This window comes from Sceloporus undulatus, chromosome 3 (assembly GCF_019175285.1).
Source record: "Sceloporus undulatus isolate JIND9_A2432 ecotype Alabama chromosome 3, SceUnd_v1.1, whole genome shotgun sequence".
Taxonomy (NCBI): Eukaryota; Metazoa; Chordata; class Lepidosauria; order Squamata; family Phrynosomatidae; genus Sceloporus; species Sceloporus undulatus.
In genome coordinates this window covers 33,161,858-33,183,538 of record NC_056524.1, presented here as the reverse complement: position 1 = coordinate 33,183,538, position 21,681 = coordinate 33,161,858, and the positions used below count along the sequence as shown (strand labels likewise).

Here is a 21,681-nt window from a genome sequence, read left to right as displayed (position 1 = left end):
GCCGGTTCAAAAGCAAGCCACATCTGCTGTGAGAACTTATTTTATTTCAGCTACCATGAAGTTTACAGCTGATCTCAGCAGTCACAGTAGTCACAGGGAAGCAGGAGAGGATGCAAATATGTAATTGCCCTTGCTGATCCAAAAATCACAGCACTTCAGCTCCTATGAATTCTGGCTCCACTACCACACTGATTGCTTCCTATCTCATCTATTTATAATGAGTGTGCTTGCACAGTTAAATTAAGAATTGCAGTCTGAGAGTCAAAGAGATTTGTGCTTCCACCCCTTTGTGACACGTTTTCTCACTCTTCTCTTCTGGATCTTTGATCACAGATCATCTGTTCCATGTCTCTTTTGGTCTTTGGTGTGCAACCGAAAGGACACTGTTGAAGATGCATCAAAACAAGGTCAAGCTAAAAGTATTCATTAAACACAGTGGCCAGACTGAACACTGTCTTTCACCAGGATGAGAATTCAAAGGTTATAATTTCTTTTGGAAATGACATCAGGCATCCTCAGCAAACTGGAATAGGTTTCATTGGTTACAGTAAAACAAATCTTACTTGAATTGTGAGAACTATTATTTCTGGAAAAGTAGGCTGCACATATACTGTATGTACTGTGAACAGGCCTGACTCCAGGTCTGGGGAGCTCTCAGCGAGTTATCCATGACAGGCTTTTCCTCACTGCTTTCAAGTAACTGGAAAAAGCATAGAACAAAGTGGAATTCCAGATTGCCTACATTGTTGTTGTTGTTGCTGTTGTTATCATCATCATTATCCAGTCCAGGACTCAAGGTGACTTACAAGTTAAAACAGATACAGCTAAAAAAACGGACATCGTGCAAAGTCAAAATGTAATTAAACTATCAATAAAAAGCAGTTGAAAGCATAGCAATAAAAAAAAGATAAACACAGCACATTAAAGGTCTTTCCCTCTGAGGAGACAGCCCTCAAAGATCTGGCATAAGAAAAGATCTTCACCTGCCTTCAAAAGGATATCAAGGAAGGTGCCTCTTTAACCCCTCTAGGAAGAAAGTCCTAGAGCTTGGGAGCAACCACTCTCCTATGTTTCCATCAGATGTACCTATGAGGTGGTAGGACAGAGAGAAGGGTCTCCCCAGAAGATCTCAAGACACAGTCAGGCTCATATAGGGAGATGTGGTCCTTTAGATAATCTGGACTTGGGCTACATAGGGCTTCGTATGTCAAATTTGATGATACAGTGGCTAAAAAGTGGCATTGCCTCTTTGTGCAAGGTGCACACTCCCCATGCACTTTGTTTACAAGCAGACATGTATTCTTGAGATGTTTTGTAAACAAGATATCACTGAATTTCAATGGCAAATTTGGTGGCAGCAAAAGCAGGGGATCCTCAGAGAACTGTGAAAATGGATGAGGGGGAGGACAACACATGTGGCCTTTGCGTTATTCTGTTTTAAATAAAGAAGGGCCACACTACAAATGATGCAAATCTGTGAACTGATCACCTTGTTCTTTTTAAAAGCAGCTCTGAATACATTTGTGAATACAGTATGTCTGAGGAAGTGGCTCTGTGCAAGAGGGATTATAAGCTCTTTGTCCTTCATTCTGTTCCCCCAGAATTGCCACCTGAAGCTGCTAAAACTTATTAGGGGAAAGATAGGCACGATATAGGTACCAGTCTTTCTCCACAGAGGAAGCAATAACAATGTTGTGGAGTGTCATTGGGGTCTGGAGCTAAATCATCTCCCACCCATGCATTTTTAAGCTTAAAAAAAAGATGTTAGACATTTGTCATGGATCTCCCACATCATTACTGATTTGGCCCAACAGTGCATCCTTTATTTTGGAGATGAGGAAACTTTCACCCCTCCAGATGTTTCGGATTTCAGATACACTAACTCCCACTAAGCATGTCCAATGATAATGGATTACAAGAGTTCAAGTCTGAAAAATCAAGCTTCTCCTTCTCTGCATTAACAGAAAGATGATACCCCTACAAAAATTCTAGGGGAAGATCTCAGAATTAATAATAGCTATTACAGTTTTAGACAATATCAACCCCTAACAATACACTTATATAGGAAATTGTATTTTAGGCCTAGAATCTTGAATTCTTATCTGCAAGTTACTGTTTCAAATGAATGTTGAAGTCTTTATTGCTTTGTTTTAGACATCACACCACAATTATAGCGCACTTTGCAGTTGTTCACTGAAATCCCTTCTTTTCATGCTTAGCAAATGTTCAGTCGTTTCCAGTTCAGTTACTTGGAACTTCTCCCCAGAGAATCTTAAGCTCTTTAAGTATCTCCAGGTCACCAGATTTCTTATATCCTCTCTCTCTCATTCTCTCCAGGAAACTAATTTTATATCTAAAACTCCCGAGATTAGCTTGACAGCATCTTCTGTGTGTTCTGTGCAACAGCCCAGTAAAACAATGCCTAACTGCTGCCTTTGCAGAATCCCAGCGTGACAGTATTTGTCTTTAGATGATCATTCTGGACAATAAACTCTACTCAGGCTGGAACGAGTAAACTTTATCATTGCAATCCAAGCTGCGTAAAACTAGGTCTTTAGCTAGGAACACTTTTCAATTCAAAAGGAAAATAAGTGTTTCTTCACACAGTAGTTAGCTGTGTTGGAAATCAAAATCAATAGGGCTTTTGTTAGTAATGACGAAATTGGTTGTCACCCCCACCCACAGTGGGATTTGACCATGACTACATTTAGCTGGATCTGAGCTAGTCTTGTTAATTTGTTATCTTGAATATACTAACTAGGGAATAAGGGTGCAGTACTATGCACATATACATTGAAGTCCCACTAAACTATGTAGATATGCAAAAGATTGTACTTTAAATGAACACAGTGGATCTTACTTCCATGAAAACAGGCACAGGATTGCCTTCTTATTTGGATTTTTTTAACTTTGGTCCAAAGACTAGAACACCAGGGAAGCTTTTAAATCAGCAATATAGTCAGCCCTCCATATCCACAGATTTATTTTATCCACAAATTCATATATCCACAGTTTGAAAATATTTTAAAAATATATAAATTCCAAAAAGCAAATCTTGATTTTGCCATTTCATATAAGGAACACCATCTTACTGTTCTGTTCTGTTGTGTGCCTTGAAGTTGTTTCCGACTTATGGTGACCCTATCTTGGCAAGTTTCTTCAGAGAAAGTTTGACATTGCCTCTGAAACAAGGGGGTTAGCCATTGCCATCCTCTGAGGCTGAGAGTGTGACTTCTCCAAGGTCACCCAAAGGGTTTAATGGATGAGCAGAGATTCAAATCTTGTCCTTCACAGTCATAGTCCAATGCTGAAACCCCTTTACCACACTGATTCTGCCACTGTATATAACAGGACTTGAGCATCCACAGATTTTGGTATTCACTGCAGGTCCTGGAACAAAACCTCACTGGATAACAAGGGCTCACTGTACAGTCAGCATCCACGGGGGATCCATTTGGGACCCCCCCCCCCCCAGAATAGCAAAATCTGCTCAAATCCCATTGTCCCCAATAGTGATGTGGCCACATTGTTCACTGACCTCCCTCCCTCCCACCTCTCACTTGCTGCGGATGGGCAGCAGGTGCTCACCTCCTCTGCCGCCGCCACTTCTTCCTCCTCTTCCCACCTTTCTCTTCCTCCTCCTCCTCCTCCATCTCTTCCTCCCACCTCCTCTTCCACCAACCCTCATCCTCCCTCCCTCCTGGCTCTCACTGGTGAAGGGCTGGCGGCAGGGGGCTGCCACCACTTCCTCTTCCTCCTCCTTCACTACTGGCGCTGCCTCAATGTGAGCTTGCTGCCCGCAGATGGTTGAATCCGTGGATGGCAAATCTGCAGATACTGAGGATGGACTGTACTTACTACTCAGATCATACTTACTTCAGGATAAAGTATTTATCAGTTACATCATGCTTTCCTCCAACAAGATCAGAATGGCATATTTTCTACCTCCACTTTTTATTGTTACAACCAGGTGTGTTTGAGAGACAGAGTGAATGGCCCAATGTAACCTACTGAGGTCTACAGTTTGACAGGAACTAGAATCTCAATTTTTCAAGTACTATTCCAACAATATAAATCCTATACCACATAGGTTCTCATAGTGTGGTACATGCTTTCGAACTGCTAGGTTGGCAGAAGCTTGGACTAGTGATGGAAGCTCACTCTGTCATGCAGTGCTTGGATCAGCCGACCTTGTAATCATCAGAGTCAGCATTAACCACTGAGCCACTGTGTCCCCTTAATATGCAAACTAGAATCCTGGATATGAGGGACTGGAATATGGCAACCCTAAGAAAGGGTTGAGAGCCAGTGTGGCCTAGTGGTTTGAATGTTGGACTCCAACTCCCCCACTCACCATAGAAACCCACTAGTTGACCTTGGGGGGGGGGGGAAGCCACACTCTCTCAGCCTCAGAAGAAGTCCATTGTAAACCTCCTTTGAAGAAACTTGTTTAGAAAACCCCATGATAGGTTTGACTCAGAGTCGCCATAAGTTGGAAAGGACCTGAAGGTACATAGCAACAACAAAGTTAGGGATGCGATAGGGTAGTACTTTTGGGACTAGTAAGTTCTTTGACTTTGGAGGGAAAAAAGGAGGCGTCCTTTGCTGGAGGACTCAGCCGACCCAATTATCTTGTTGAGGAGAAATGGAAAAGAAAGGCTCTTTCTGGTCTAGCCTGATGAAGGCGTTTCAAAGTGTTTTAAAGTTTTATCTTTTTAAAACTGTATTTGATTTCCTAACATGCAATCTATAGTGGTCCCTCCACATTTACTGGGGTTAGGGCCGGAGGGCCCCTATGAATGTGGAAAAAACACAAATAAAAACACTATTCTTTTCACCTAAGAGGACACTTTTCTAGGAATCTCCAGGTCCTCCAATGCAACTCTGTGGTCAACATCTGCCAGAAATTGACCATAAAACTATGCTGGAGGACCTACAAATGCCTAGAGAAGTGTTTTCTTTAGGAATGTTTAAGTTCTCCAGCACAACTCTATGGTCAACCTCTGGGAGAATGCACTGGAGGACCTAGAATCCTAGAGAGGACAAGCTGCAAATGTATACATCTTATTTGTCCTTTTAAATGGATGGGTGTTTAAACTGATGTCTTTTTAACTGATGTTGTTCATCCATTAATTATTGTTGTTCCCCACCTCAATCCATGGGGAGAGGTATGAAATAATAATAATAATAATAATGACAATATATTGTATCTCTGCTTATAGTTATGAAAAGATCCAGCATGGTGTAATGGTTTGTGCGTTGGACTTCTATGTTTTCCAGCACAACTCTATGGTCACCAGAGGACTTAAGAGATTCCTAGAGAGAAGATATTAATCATAACCACAAATAATCAAATCCACACACGTCAAAGCCACAAATGTGGAGGGCCAACTGTATTTTAATATTGTAATAATTTGATTCTATTTTAATGTACCACTTTTCCATGTTTTTAATTGTACTGTTCTTTTAATATCGTGAGCTGCTCTGGGTTCCACTTCTGGGGAAAAAAGTGGTGTATATATATATATATATATATATATAGATATTATAGTACAATATTATATGTGTGTGTAATTGCAATATATTATTATATATGCAATATATGATTATTATTTAATAATAATAATAATCCACTGTGAGGCTTATTATGTTATATTACAAGTGCACATATATATATAATATATATATATGCACAGTTGCTAACAGCACAGATCTGAAATCAGAGTGGCTCACAGTATTAAAAGAACAGTACAGTTAAAAACGACTGATGGGAGGGAGGTCTGAATCCTGTCAGGCACCCTATTTTTATATATATATATATATATATATATGGTATATTCTTTCATATATATATATATATACACACACAGAGAGACACACAGGCACCTCTATTATTTTATATAACTTTATATATACATACATACACACACACTATATATATATATAACTATAACTATATATACTACAGTAGGGCGCCTGAGAGGATTCAGCTCTCCCTCCCTCAAAGCGGGGGGAGGAGCCAAAAGAGCCGTTAATGCTCCTCCCCTCCACTCCCGCCTCTGTCTCCATGGCAACCACCCGCCGCCATTCTCCCTCGCTCCCACCAAGCGCTGAGGGAGCGAAGCCGTTGCCCCCACCCCTCGCCCCCTCCCTTTCTCCAAGCGCGCGCACAAGCATTCCAAGGACGCGCGTGCGCCTGCGTCAGCGGACAGGCCCCAAAGCCCTTCCATCCCTCCTCTCCCAACCCCACTCCCTTCTCCGCTGAGTTCGAGTCGCGAGGATGCGCAACGACAAACCCCTCCGGTCGCCAGAGGGGCGGGGCCTCTGGCGTTCCTAAGAAGAAACCGTTCCTCCTGTCCTGACTGAGTAAGCGAGCAAAAGGAACGGAGACGAGGGAGTGGGGGAGGGGGAGGAAGAAAGATAGAGATGCTCTACCCAACGCCTTTCGCGAAGCATCTTGGGAGTTGTAGTCTCGTCGGCCATACCTGTGGCCCAAGGCGAGGCTAGCCTCCGGGGAACTACAATTCCCAGCGAGCCTTGCACGCCGCAGAGGGAATAAGATTCTTATGGTCTCTTTGCAACAAGGCTGGCCTTCGAAGGAGAAGGCAGGTGGCCGTTATTTGTAGGTAAGGGCGGGGCTGTATAAAAGGTTATGAGAGAAACCCCGCCCCTTTCCTGAGGGTCTCCTCTCTCATACTCACAAAGTCGGACAGCCATTTGGGGCTGTAACTCAAAGTGAATTACTGTACAGGCTGAGGTCCAAACCCACACTGCAGAAGACCCACTCAAGTGCCTGGCTCAAGGCTAGGGGATTCTGGGAACTGTAGTTTTGTGAACATTTAGCTTTCTCGTCAGAGAGAGAGAGAGAGAGAGCTCTGTTGCCACAATAAACTACAATAACCAAGATTCCCAAGGCGGTTAAAGTGGTCAATCTGGACTATTTCTTCAGTGTGTTTAGGACCTGAGTCTTCCTGACCCGAAATGCTTGGGACCAGAATTGTTTGGGATATATCATATATATATATATATATAGATATATATATATACTGTAATATATTATTATTTGGGACCAGGACGTTTTGGGAAATATATATATTTATATTATTTATATGATTTATAATACTAATAGACACACACCAACACGCACGATATGACGAGCCCACTCTTCCGGGGCCTATCCAGGCAGTTTTTAATCGTGGATTTTAAAATAATTTTACATTAATTACTGTTCTACGTACTGTATTGTAATTAAATATTTGCGTAGACCTTTAATATATGTGTATTTTATGTAGCTTAATATGTGTATTTTATGTATGTAATGGTTGCGTTTAACTACGCTGTCGCCGCGCCGCCTCAAACCGTGAGGAGAGGCGGGTAAGAAATAAAATTATGTGTGATGATTTTGGACCCAAGTAAACACAAATCCATCGTGTTCTATAATCACACTTTTGTTGCAATATTGTGTTACAATATCCAGGGGAGCCGTGTGGGCCGTAAGCAAAGTGCAGCATAGTCTAAAAATCCACAAGACAGTGATCCCTTTATTCCCTCCGTCCACTATACAAAAACTACCATTGAAACAACCGGACAATCAAGACACAAGCAGTCAAGACAGTGATAAAGAGAGGGGTCATTTTTGGGTGTTCTACACAATAATCCACATTCCTGAGACCAAGTGAGTTAATCAGGGAAGGCCGGTCGGAAAAGATCCGTCTTGACATCCTTCTTAAAGCTGTCGAGATTATTAATGTTTCGGTCTCTTCCACAGGCCATCCATGTCTGGGAGCGGCAGATGAAAGGTAACTGTGCTAACCGAGTCTTAGTTGGTTGTAATAGAGTTTTCCCAGATAATAATATATATATATATTAATCATTAATCACAGAATCAAAGAGTTGAAGAGACCATAGGGCCATCCGGTCCTACAGTAAATTTACAGTGCAATAAATAAAGCTTAATAATATATTGTATATATGGGTGCTTTGATTGTGGATCTGCTTGGCAGGAGGGTTGGACTGGATGGCGCTTGTGGTCTCTTCCAACTTTTGATTCTGTGATTAATGAACAGTAGAAGTATTAATAAAATGGCCAGCATTTTGAAACTGTGAAAAAAAACATTATTTATCTCTTCCCTCAAGAATAAAAAAAGTTGGTAAATACTGAAATAAATGAAACAACTTGCTTTCATGGAAAACCTAAACCGATAACATAAAAGCTTAATTCAGTACTCAGCATATAATAGTATTACATGACATTTATGAAATTTAAATTGACGAAAGCTTTAGTTTACATAAGCAGATTGTGAATGTAAACATACAGTACTAAGACAGAGCTTCAAATTGGCACCCTAATACATTTTAGTTTTGCCATCTGAGAAGCAATAGTGGATATATACAATAGGCCAATTTTGTAATAAATGTACTGAACAGAAATGGTTTATATGCAGTCATAGTCAGAATATTTGAATATAAAGTTAACTCATCAGAAAAATTGATACATGTGACTAAGCATATTGAACAGTATATTACATCATATACATCATCCATGGCATATTAATTGTGGACAGCTGATGCAGAGTGCTTGCTTCTACTGTATTGCCTTGACCAAACTAGAAAGAGATTACAGTACTAGAGAAGGCAACAGCAGTCCCCAAGCAGAGGGGCATTTCCATATGCTGCTTTGTCATCATAAAGATGGCAGTATCTATAAGTGCAGAAGCACTTTGGATTTGAGTGTTGTATCTACTATGCAAGAATATTGTTCTCTAATCCTTTTAGATTACAGGTACAAATGAATAATTTATCTAATTTTTTATAGTAGAGAAGCAGGAAAAAGGCTTACTGAATTAGTGTGTGCAGCAGTTTTTTATTACAAGCACATTTTTCACACAACTAACAAGCGATTGATAGTCATCCCTCCTGATTCATGGCCTTGCTGTTCAGGTCCCCAGCCTTTGCGGATGACTAGCTGGGAGGACATAATGGTGCATGTGCCCAAGGCGCACACACTGCATTGTGTACAAGTGCACCCTCATTATTACAATGGGGCTCCAATATGGCATTTTTCCAGATTGTGGGTGGTGGTGGTTCTGGAACGGATCCCCTGCAATTGGAAGGGACACTGTATAAATTGGTATCATTGGATAGCCAATATAAAAATCAGACAAACTGTATAATTGGAAGCAGAAAATGGGCAAATTTGTTCTCGCTACAAGTTCAAGAACAGGAACAGATTGTAAATACAATCTGTACTACAGACATTGACATACTAATATCAAAATTAAATCAATTATGGTACCAAAATATAATCTGAAGAACATTCATAAAAATTCAAAGACCACTAAACAAACAAATTTGCACTATAAGCTAATTGACCATGAACCAGAAAAATTGTGCATTGAACACGGAGATATGCCAGCAAAATGCAGAACACGGTATCAGTACCAAAGAAAAAAAAACCTCACTTGGGTGACTGATGAAACTACTGACAGTTAAGGATAAGCCAGAAGCAAATATATAGTGCATAGAAAAGGGTCAGAATCCTGAATACTGTACAGCTATTTGGTCACTGTATGTAATAATAATATAGAAAGTTATTTATATGCCGCCCATCACTGGAATCCGGGCGGCTTAAAACAGAGGGGATAACAGATGGTTCCCTGCCCTCAGGCTTACAATCTAAAAAGACACGGCAAAAGGAGAAGGGAATGGGGGGGGGAGGGGATCAGGTCCAGCATTCTTCTCTCTCCCTGAGGCCTGGACCAAGGCAGGTGGACAGGAGGGAGGGCTCTTCTCAGGCTAGCCCTGATGGAGTGGGCCGGCCTATTCTCTCCCTCAGGCCGAAGGATGACATTTATGGAGGGAGGAGCCTTTCTTCAGGCTAGCCCTGATGGAGCTGGTCCTGCCTGGTCACTCCCTCACAGGCTGAAAGATGACAGTTAAAGGAGAGGAGCCCTTTCTTCAGCTAGCCGCTGATGAGTGGGCCTGCCTGGTCATCCCTCACAGCTGAAAGATACATTTATGGAGGGAGAGCCCTTCTTCAGGCTAGCCCTGAGGGAGCTGGGCCTGCCTGGTCACTCCTCAAGCTGAAGATGACAGTTAAGGAGGGAGGAGCCTCTTTCTTCAGGCTAGCCTGATGGAGCTGGGCCTGCCGGGTCAACTCCTTCATAGGTCGGAGGATGGTAGTTATGGAGGGAGGAGTCTCTTCTTCCAGCTAGCCCTGATGGAGCTGGGTCTGCGGCGTCAATTCCCTCGCGCTGGAGAACAGAAAACTACAGTCTGTCCTCGTCTTAGCGGGGATCCATTCCGGATCCCTCGTGTAAGGTGAATTCCGCCTATGCTCGAGCTCCATTGGAAACAATGGGGCTCGTGCGCGGCGGCGCGGCACAGCGGCGGCGCAACGGGTATGCGCGCCCATTAAATTGAATGGGACACGCCGCCCCCTGCCTTGCGCGTGCCCCGCGGCTGTAGCGCGTATGCTCAAGGCTGCGTAGTGGGCGCCCGCATATGGTGCGGGCGCACTGTACAGGTTCCTCTGCAGTCGCTGGGATTAGGGGTGAGGACCCTGTGAATGTGGAAAAATTACAAATAAAATAAACACTATTCTTTTTACCTAAGAAACATATCTCTAGTATCTCCAAGTCCTCCAGTGCAAGCCTTGGTCAACATCTGCAAGAGGTTGTTCATCGAATTATGCTGGAGGTGTTGAGGGAGGATGGGAGTTGCTGCTCTTCTCCTGGCTTTGACCACCACCCCTGGTCAGCGGAAGAACAACCAGTTTGACCAGTAGCTCTGAGAATTGGCTGAAGATGTCTCCAATCTCATTGAGTCTCTGGTTCTGGCAGCTCTCAAGACACCAGTCACACAGTAGTCTTCTAAAAGATCTACTTTTATTCTAATATTTACACTATGCACAAAACAATTCACTACTCACAAAACTCACACTACTATACTCTCAATACCCCACAAAAGTATTGCCAACTTATTGCTTATATAGACATTTGTCCCTCTATCATTATACAGTTGCAACCTCTGGGCGTGTACATACATTATGATGAAAACCATACTTGGCTCAATCTAGACCTCAACTGCATCATACATTACTGTCCACTCAATGACTCTCAGGTGATATCAATTTGCACCTTTTCATTTGTCATTGCCTCATATGCCTTGGCTTTCAGGACCCTAATTACATTACTTACAACACCTGTGTGACAATTCAATAAATTTTGCTGGTTCATGTTAGTTTCAAATACATTCATATCATATTATATTTCTTGTGACTATAATCCCATGTGGCTTTTTTCCTGACAGGAGGACCACAAATGTCTAGAGAAGTGTTTTCTCTTGGAGCTTCTAGGTTCTCAGCAAAACTGTATGGTCAACTTCTGGCAAAGTTGTGCTGAAGGACCTAGAATTCCTAGAAAGAACATATTAATCAAAACCACAAATATCAGATCAGCAAAAGTCAAAGCCACAATGTGGAGGGCCAACTGTATTATAATAATCAATGGAAAGAAATAGAGAACAAAGGAAAAAAAAAAAAAAGGGAGAATGAGAGACCTCTCAGCAAAACCCAAGAGATCAAGGAGAAATTTAAACAAAGATTATGCTGATGCTGGAGAGGGCGTCATCCATAAAAGGATGATAGTTCTTTCAAAGAAGATCTTTTGGGAAGAGCTGTCAGTTTTAGTACATGGGCCCGGTATCCGCAGGATCCGTTCCAGACCCCTGTGGATACCAGAATCTGCAGATGCTCAAGTCCCATAGTACTCATGGTGGCTTGTCCATGTGGCCACGCCCCATTGAGAAAATGGAACTTTCCCCAGCCCCTTCTTGATGCCAGCCTCGCCATTCTCACTGCAGCAGGCAGCAGGGGTACCTTTCTTCCTCCCGCCTCCCCCCCTCTTCTCTTCTTCCCCATCACTGCTGCCGTGGCTCTCCTCCTCCTTTCTTTCCCACCTCCTCCCCCTTCCTCCCTTTCCCCTTCTTCACTCTTCCTTCTCCTCTTCTCCTCCTTCACTTCTTCCCCATGCCACTGCAGTGTCTATACTGGGTTCAGAAAAGGAAACTAGAAATCATATTGCAAACATATGGTGATTAATATGCACCAGAAACTTCAGAATAAATCACTCTGTGCATCATAGCTTTATCACCAGTTTCAATGCTTGGTTGTCCATGGCTTTTGCTGGTCAACAAGCCGTCAATTGCTGGTCATGGAGAATTCCAGGAAATAAAGAAACAGTTATGCTAGTGGCATAAATATGGTGGCAGTTTCTGGCACACTGAAAAAAGTAATAATTGCTGGTCACACACATCAGACAACTGAGTGCATCTGCACTGAAGAAAATGCATTTTGACACTGCTTTAACTGCTATGGCTGAATGCTGTGCAATTCTGAGGTTTGTAGTTTTGTGAGATATTTCCTTGTTGTGGCTCTGGTGGCTCTTGGAAGCACTTGTGTAGATCATGGAAATCTATGGATCACTCTAAAAGAAATAGGAATGCAATGCTCTGATGTATAATCTATATTGTACGAAGAGACCATGTTTGGATAGAAAATAGAGAAGCAAAATGGTTTCTGACTGGTAAGTGGGTCAGACAAGATACAGCTAATCACTCTTGTTTAATTTCGCGGGGCTTCAATGTCTGTGGGTTTGCCTTCCACGAATTTCAGCGTCCGCGGACAGTAAGCCCACACTGTCCCCAATGGCGATTCATGCATACAGCCGTGCTGCCATTGGGGACAACTGCACTGAAGTCCTCCCCCCCCCTGGCTTATGCTCTGGGCTGGCTTTGGGCCAGAGGAGCTGGGTCTCGGAGCCCCCCTCCCCAGGCCCAGCACCAGGATGGGTTCCTCCAGCTCCAAGCCCGCGGCCCCAGCTCTGGCCCCCTCCGTTGTGATGGGCTCCAGCCTGAAAATCTGAATCACCCCTGAAGCCAAGCCTGGGGCCGAGCCTCTGAGGGGTAGGAGAGAGGGGAGGGAGAGGAGGGAGGAAGGAAGGTAAGTAAGGGAGAGAAAGAACGGAAAGAAGAAGGGAGAGAGATGGAGAAGGAAGAGGAGAGAGGAGGGAGAGAAGAGAGGTAGGACCTCAGTGCATTTTTCCATAATGGTGGTGTAATACTGTGCCGCCATGAGGGACAATGGGACTTGAGCATCTGTGGATTTTGGTATCCGTGGGGGAGGGGTCCAGAATGGATCCTTTGTGAATACCAAGGGTCGACTGTATATGCAGAACATATATAAAAGTAGGATTATATTCAGAAGAAGGAGATATCAAAATTAGAGGCAGGGACATCAATACTGTAATTGCAGATAAACAGATGACACCATATTACTAAGGAAATAGTAAAGTCTTGGAACAGCTATGTAGATAACACTTCTTATGGGTTGTGTTCTCTTAACTTGTGGAGACACTAGACCTAGAACAATAGAGGCTTCTGGTCATGTTTGCTTTTTCTGAGACGTCATTGATATTTCCATAGTGACTTGAGCCAAAAATATCTGGATGACATTAGCCTCTCTGTGACAGTGTTCTCTAAAGTATTCTGAAGACTTTGCTGTGTCTCAAGTGCATTAAATTGTGTGACATGATTGTTCTGGAACATAGCCAGCCAGCAAGTAATTAACAATTTTCTACATTAAAGCGAAAGCACATTGATATGCGAAAGCTTGCAAGAATACTGTGTTTTGACTGTCTTATGATGGGCAGTCACTGCCACCACGGTTGATTTGAGTCCTCTCTCTTTAGTAACGCAACAAGACATTCCACTTGTACATTCTGCCTATGATGCTGCAGATATGTTTCCCTCTCTTTCCCCAAATATTGGGAAGGGCTAGGTTGAGCTAAGGCACATGAAAAGGAGTGTGATAGAGACCGCGAACTTTTAAAGGAAGGCTTCATTCTAAGTAAGGAATTTCTATAGAAAAAGTAATTCTGTCTACAAGTTATAGATAGACGTGTAATTTACAGAGTAGATGTTTTCAACCAAATCAAGAAAAGAATTAAAATATCCTAACACAACTGGATAGAACATTCTCCTAATCTTACTCACAAATCAGATGGAATTTGTAATCCTTGATGTTCATGATATAGCTGGCTTCAACCAGCCTTCCCAAAATGGAGCCTCTGCTCCAGATGTTCCTTTGTCTTCAACAGATGGTCTATTTAGAGAGAGAGCTCCTGAGACAAAGAGTCCATACGCTTTTTATGACTTCTGCTCAGAATCATCTCGAAGGTTCACACTTCTTCCCAACTGCCCATCTCATTGGACAACTACTATCTCATCACTTGTGATGCTAAGTCTCATTAAAATGTAATTGTATTTCCTCCCACATTTAACTCTTTGTTATCTGGGGAGAAGGCAGTGATAATGAGAGGGCTCCTCATTATGTAAAGTGTGACTGTACTGTTGAAGCTATGTGCACAAGTTTTGCTGAAATCCAAGAAATCATAGAGGAGCTTTGATAAAATTTTCAGTGGTAATAATAGGCTCCATGGCTGGCAAAACAACACTGAATAATGCAAAATGATAAAACCTGCAGCTATAACATGAATTATTTGTTTTACTTCATGCAGTTATTATCTTCTCATGATTGTGTGCTGCATTGTAGATTTCTCAAAGAAGATGAATTTGGCTGAGATTTGTGATAATGCTAAAAAAGGAAGAGAATATGCACTGCTTGGGAATTATGATTCTTCAATGGTTTACTATCAGGGTGTTATCCAGCAAATTCAGCGACACTGTCTGTCAATCAGAGACCCAGCACTGAGGGGCAAATGGCAACAGGTATGGTGAAACAGTAGTTGTGTCGAAAAATTCATTCATTTATTTTACAGAGTACACTTCTCCCTTCGTATTCATTGACTTAATATTTGCATTTTTGATTATCGTGATTGTTAATCCCACTTCGGTCCTCCTTCCTCTCGAGCTTTTCTCCATGGTGAAAAGCCCAGGAAGAAAGGAGCAGCCAGGAAGAGTGTGTGCCTGTGCCTTTTCCCGAAGCTAGTTAAAGGCATGGGAGGGCAGAGGGAAGAAGGAGCAGGTGTGTGCCTGTGCCTCTTCCCCCCGCTCTCCCACCCTTTAACTGGCTTCTGCATGGGGTGGGGTGGGGGGTTATGTGGTTTTTTCCACATTCGTGGGGGTTTTCTTTCCCTAGCCCCGCGAATGTGGCTAAATGGCTTGGGCCCAGGATACCTTGAGGACCGCCTCTCCCCATACAATCCACCCTGCTCCCTCAGAACATCTGGGCAGCAGTTATTGAGGGTCCCAGGGGCCAGGCTAGCCTCCACGTCTAGGAGAGCTTTCACCATCTCGGCCCCGACCCTCTGGAATTCTCTGCCCAACAAGCTCCGCTCGGCCACCTCCCGGGCCCAGTTTAAAAAGGGGCTTAAAACTTTTCTATTCAGTTTAGCATTCCCAGATATATGCCCCAATTAGTTCTCCCCCCCCCCCCCCATGCCAGCAGTGGCAAGCTGGTTTGATTGTTTTAATGCTTTGTATTGTTGTATCTTAATTTTAAACTGTATTTGTTGTGAATTTATAATGTTGTACACCGCCCTGATTAATAGAAGGGCGGTATAAAATAAATTATTTTTACTTTTAGTTAATTATTATATATGCTAATGCGGCTATATGCTAACAGTCGCTGGTCTGGTGACTGCAAAACAGAATATGAAAACATTGAAAATGTAAAAATAAGTACTGTATATACTCGACTATAAGTCAACCTCGTGTATAAGTTGAGGGCAAATTTTGGGGCTAAAATTATGAATTTTGACATGACCTGTGGATAAGTCAAATGTAAAACGTGGAGGCTCCTTCAGTGTGTCTATGTGAGCGGCAAGAGGGAAGCAGCAATCAATATGAGGCTTCAGTGTTTCAGCCTTCACTCCCGAGACAGCAAAGCGCAAGGGTGGGAGAGGGACTGTTAAACAAACAGCAATCAGTCAATCACCAAGGACTCCATCTGCTTGGCTCAGGACAGAAAGTAACTGTATGGGGAAATCTGAAAGAGCTGCTATCACTACCATATTGACCTGTAAATAAGTCGACCTAGGATTTGGGGTCAGTTTTTGGGCATAAATGTTTAGACTTATGGATGAGTGTATACGGTGATATAAACTTTGCAGTACAGTACTAATAGTAATAAGAATGATAATATCACTAATGAAATGTCTTCAGTCATCAGCCAGTTTTTTAAAACCATTTCCGTAATTTTATCATTCATAAAATCCCCTAGTTCAGGTTATCAGTTTAGCCTCACTCCTTCACAGAAATATGTACTCTTTCTCAAATGGTGGTGACAACCCTTTACAGAATCTCTCTGAGCATTTTTGAGAGATGATAACTCCTGAAGTATTCTAGGACCAAAATTAGAAGGCTAAACTTCATCCATCTTTAACATGTTGATTGCATATGGAGTCTGCTATAATGAGATTTGTAATGTCTTGTTCAGATTTACTGAGTAGTTTTCCATTTCAAAAGAAAGAAATGTAACATCAAATGGAATCAAATTTCTATGTTGTTGTTATTATCATGCCCAGTCTTTCTTCTTTTTGACTATATATGCATTTCATAATGGTTTGCATCAGCATATTCCAATGAAAACATCAACATTAACTCTTTCTACTGTCCTTCCTCCTCCATTCTTCTTCCTCATCCTTCCCATGCTAATCCTCCTTTTTGGGTATTGCTTTGATCCTTCTTGAGGAAAGGCATTAAAAGGTGTGTTTTACAACTGATTCTCCTCCACCTACCCCATCTCATTTTTATCTCATTTAATGTGCAGGAAAGAGATGATTCACTGAAAGCATTTCTGTAGTCTGGACATTGTAATGTGTGATCAGAATTTTGTGGCACAGGTAGTGTGGTAGTTTCATAAGTGTTCAGTCTTCTGCAGTGTGTCTTTAGCTGGTGTCAGTTATTCATTTTATCTTTGTTACTGAACTAGAAGAGGGGAACTTTATTGTGAATCAAATTATAACCTCCGTTTTTAAGGCTTCCATTCAGAGCCTTGTTGTTGTTGTGTATCTTCAAGTTGTTTATGATTTATGATGATTCTAAGGGCTTTCTGGGGCTGAGAGTGTGCAACTCACCCAAGATCAGCCACTGGGATTTGATAGACAAGTGGGAAGCAAACCCCTGCTCTCCAGAGTCCAACTACACCATGCTGGGCTTGTTCAAAGCATACTTATTAAAAAGTATTATCCATGGAAGTTGGTGATTTTATTTTTAAATTTAGGGGTTATCTATGAAATAAATGAATTATTATTGTTGTTAACTCAAAAGTATGTTTTGAAATATACAACAGCAATCAAATCTGTTCATTTAAAAAGAGAAAAGGGTGTTCTATGTCATTTAGAGCTTGGAAAAATTGCCAGTTTAAATAGAAAGAGACCAAAACAACACTGTGGTTGTCCCTCCCTTTTTACGGACCTGGAGTCTGCCGTCTTGCTGTTCATGGGAAGGACAAGCAGGGAGAGACAAAATGGTGGCACGCCTCTGCATGCAGCCCTGCATGTGCTTCCCATGAGTTCATGCCATTATTTTAAATATTTGACTCAAATATTTGAGAGTGGTTATTTTTGTGGGGAATTGGGAGGGGCTGCTGTATTGTCTTTATTTTTGTTTAATGTATTAAACCTACAATGTAATTTTAAGAAGACAACCTCCAATATTGGGACTCAGGGTGGCCTACAAATGATTAAAACAAGTACAGATTAAAACCATGTAAAACATCAGTAAAAATAATTATATAAAATAATTGAAAACAATTAAACCATCTATAAAGTTAAGCCGTTTTAAAATTAATTAAAAATACAATATAAAAACATTAATAAAATAAACACACCATTAAAATTCCATCATGGTCAATTCCTAAAAGTTTGATAGAATGTTTTCACTTGCTGATGGAAATGGAAGGCCATCCTAGCTTCCTGAGAGAGAGTGTTCAAAAATCTGGGAGTAGCCACTAAAGAGGTCTTCTCCCTTACTCTCATCAAATGAGCCTGGGAAGGTAGTGGGATAGAGGGAAGGGCCCCTTCCAAGGAGTTTGAATAGGCTGATATATGGAGGTTAGGTCCTTCAAATAGTTTGGATTTATTTATGCAGTGTATTCATGCATTGAGCCCTCTTCAGATTTGTCAGCTGCACATATAAATAAATAATACTGATTCCCTAAGATTCACTTTGCTTAAAGCAGAGCCATAAACAGAATGTGGATCCCCCTGCCAATTTACATATTGTCACAACAGTGCAATGTTTGGGCCTTTTTCACAATACAGTTGTCGTTTCTGTTTCATGGAGATCCGTTCCGCACACTTGGTGCTGTCAGTAGAGTTCATGGGTGGCCCATTTACATACTGCTTCACCTCTACAACTGACTACTTGTGATAATCTCTTCTGTCTTTCACAACACTTTATAAACTGTAAATGATGTTTATTCATAGTACAGTATATAAAGTAGAAGTGAGCAACATGTGGTCCTAAAGATGTTGGACTACAACTTAATTTATCCCTCACCATAAAACATACCCAGGGGTATGATTGCTACCATATATACTTGTTTATAAGTCGAGAAATCTAGGCCAAAAAATTGACCCAAAAACCCTGGTTTGACTTATACACCAGTCAATATGGGAGGACCTGAGCCTCTCCCCAGCTGGGCTCCCTCCGTAAGGGACAGTCCAGCTGGGGAGAGGCGACCGATTGTCCTGCAAGCTCTCCCCAGCTGGGCTCACTCCGCGGGGGAAAGCTCAGCTGGGGAGCGGCTGGGAAGAGTGACCAATTGCCCTGCAGCCTCTCCCTCCTTAAGTCTGACCCTCGACTTATTCACAGGTCATATAAAAATCTTAAATTTTGGCCCCAAAGGTTGACCTCGACTTATATACAAGGTTGACTTATGGTTGAGTATATACGGTAGAACTAATGTGAGTTTCACTTCATTTACATTTGGAGGACCTCATGTTGTTTACATCTACAGAAAAAATCTGTGTACATTGGGACTGTGCAATTCCATTGTCATCATCATTAAATTTAAATTAGGGTGAGCTAATCGAAATCACATGGTCTTCTTATTTTAAAACTAGATTTTTTTAGTCCATTGTTCCAGTGTTTAAAGCAACAATTTGCTTAATTGTTAAGGCATAATTTATCAGTGTTAAGTTATCCTGAATAAGCAGTGACGTTTGGTTTTCAAGCAAGTATCTTAGGAACCTACTTGGTGGCTGCCGCTAAACTCGGAACTCTGGCTGCCCCCTCCCTGTATTCCTTTTGTCTTCAGGCAAAACATTTTTTGTATTCTGATATGTGCTTAATAAAGGAAGTTTTTAAGGAATGGGCTCAGGGTGCTGTGTTGTTTTTAAACTGTGTACTGTTTTTAAAAGCTTTTCAGTCCTTTTAAAGTCTATTTCAGTCTTTTAACTAGAAATTTGAAATGTTTTAATATTGTGACTAGTTTAATTATGTTTTAATATTCATTTTTGCATGTTTTTAATGGTCTCATCCTTTCAGACTGTAAGTCTCCTTGAGTCCCAGGTCTGGGAGGAAGGCAGGGTACAAATACTGTACATCTAATAATAAAAACATTCACAAAGTAAGCAGTGAATGGCCCAGTGATATTGGTCAGTGGTTACTAAATGAGTGCATTCTACCTTTCTGCATTTTCCTCTAAATGCTATACAGTTATGCCTTCCTTATCCTGTTGACCTTATTTCTTTTATACGTGAGCCATACACAGAACAGGCATTAGGATAAAAGGATCTATTTCTTTTTAAGGTTCGTCAAGATTTACTGGAAGAATATGAGCAAGTAAAGAGCATTGTCAACACTTTAGAGAGTTTTAAAATAGACAGACCTACAGATATTCCTGTATCTTACCAAGATGAACATTTCAGGGATCCAGCTGTTTGGCCACCACCTGTTCCAGCTGAGCACAGGTAACTGGTATTATAACAGGATTGTAGTTAAACAATGGGTTAATCAAGTAAAGTTGGAGAGTGTGTGAAGTATAATGACTTAAAAATGAGCTATTACCCATTAACTCTTCCGACTCAATTCAGGCATCTCACCCAAAAACAATGGTGTATGTACACTGCTCAGAACCCAAACTGTAGTTTAATCTTGCAAGTTTGTGATTTATGTCTGTTTTTTCCCTGTCTCCCCCCTTTGCTCACTACTACAGGTTGAGTATCCCTTATTCTAAAATCTGGAATACTCAAAAATCTAAAATTGTCCACATGGGTAGCTGGGATAGTGACATCTTTGTTTATGATGGTTCAGTGTACGCACACTTTCTGTCATGCACAAAAATATTTAAAATATTGTGTATAAAATCATCTTCAGGCTATGTATATAAGGTGTTTATGAAATATAAATGAATTTGGTGTTTAGACTTGGGTCCTAGCTCCAAGATATCTCATTATGTAAATGCAAGTAGTCCTCCCTCCATATTAGTGGGGGTTAGGGGAATGAAATACCTGCGAATATGGAAAAATCGCAAATAATTCCACCCCCCACTCAGAAGCCAGTTAAAAGGAAAGGTGAGTGGGGGTAGAGGAGTAGGGCTGCGCGTTCCTTTCCCCCCAGCCTCCTGTCCCTTTAATTGGCTTCCTGTCCCTTCTCCTCCCCGATTCTTTCCTTGGACATCCCACCCAAACATTATTAGGAGGAACTTCCTGACAGTAAGGGTTGTTCAACAGTAGAACACGCTTCCTCACAGATCAGTCTAACTATTAGCTTTGTCTGCTGAATTGGGTCTAAAAATGAGATGATAAAATATTTTATTTTTGAAATAGTTCATGCTTTTCTTCACCTGGTAGAGCTCCACCCCAGATAAAACGGCCCAATCGAGAAGTGAAGCCCTTGAGGAGAGAATCGCCAAGTATGCAACGGGGTCCCGTGGGCAGAGCTCAACCAATATCAAAAAATGAAAAACCTCCCAGCAGCCGAGAGAGGGACGCTAAAACAAAAGGAAAAGATGATAAGGTGAGAATGCTAAATTTGACCCAGGGGTTAGGCATACTGAAGTTCACTATAGCATTTAGTTCTAGGAGGTGGACAGGAGTGCCATCCTTACCTACAAAAGAAAGATCTATTTTGTTTTATTCCTGATGTTTTAATCGCTTCTAGCACCATTACCATTTCAGGATTTCCTACCAATGTCAGCTGTTAAAATTAATTATTTTCCTTGATTTATGTACTCCTGCTCCAATTACCACAGTTCTGTGTAAAACAAAGTAGATGGGGCATACAGTTGTGAATTTGTAATTCCAGTTTCTGATGTTTTAAAAAGTGTGTTGATGTATATTGAATTGTATTTTTTGTTTACTTTCTCCTCTTTTTCCATTGCAAATACCTCTGTATGTACAGTATTTCCTTTGTACTATTTAGGCTCACTGGTTTAATTTCTTAAAAAGGGTTATATTGGCAGAGTAATGCTTAGATAATATTTTAAGAGAAGTAGAAGAAATTTAGATGTAGATTTGTTTTAATTTTGAACTAATTTGTGTACCAATTGGTTTGTTTCCAACAATTTGATGTAGGGAAAGAAGACCCCTCAGGATGGCGCTGGTGATGGTGAAATTCAGAAATTTGATGGAGCAGGATATGACAAGGATCTGGTTGAGGCTCTTGAAAGAGACATTGTGTCCAGAAATCTAAGTATTCACTGGTATAATGCTT

At 41.4% G+C, this 21,681-nt stretch overlaps 1 protein-coding gene across 4 annotated transcripts in view; it reads left to right on the top strand.

The window, feature by feature from the left end:
• Positions 1-6,094: 6,094 nt before the first annotated feature.
• The window catches only part of KATNAL1 (katanin catalytic subunit A1 like 1), a 44,384-nt gene continuing 28,797 nt past the window's right edge, over positions 6,095-21,681 (top strand). The window contains exons 1-6 of one of the 4 annotated variants that reach the window (XM_042459290.1): positions 6,095-6,309; positions 6,350-6,366; positions 14,612-14,787; positions 19,777-19,937; positions 20,820-20,985; positions 21,543-21,670. In XM_042459290.1, the coding sequence (XP_042315224.1) occupies positions 14,626-14,787; positions 19,777-19,937; positions 20,820-20,985; positions 21,543-21,670 (617 nt within the window). In that variant the 5' untranslated portion in view covers positions 6,095-6,309; positions 6,350-6,366; positions 14,612-14,625. Of the gene's footprint in view, positions 6,367-6,526; positions 6,627-14,611; positions 14,788-17,195; positions 17,217-19,776; positions 19,938-20,819; positions 20,986-21,542; positions 21,671-21,681 lie in introns of those variants that run through there. The other 3 variants (XM_042459289.1, XM_042459291.1, XM_042459292.1) reach the window with 3 other exon arrangements.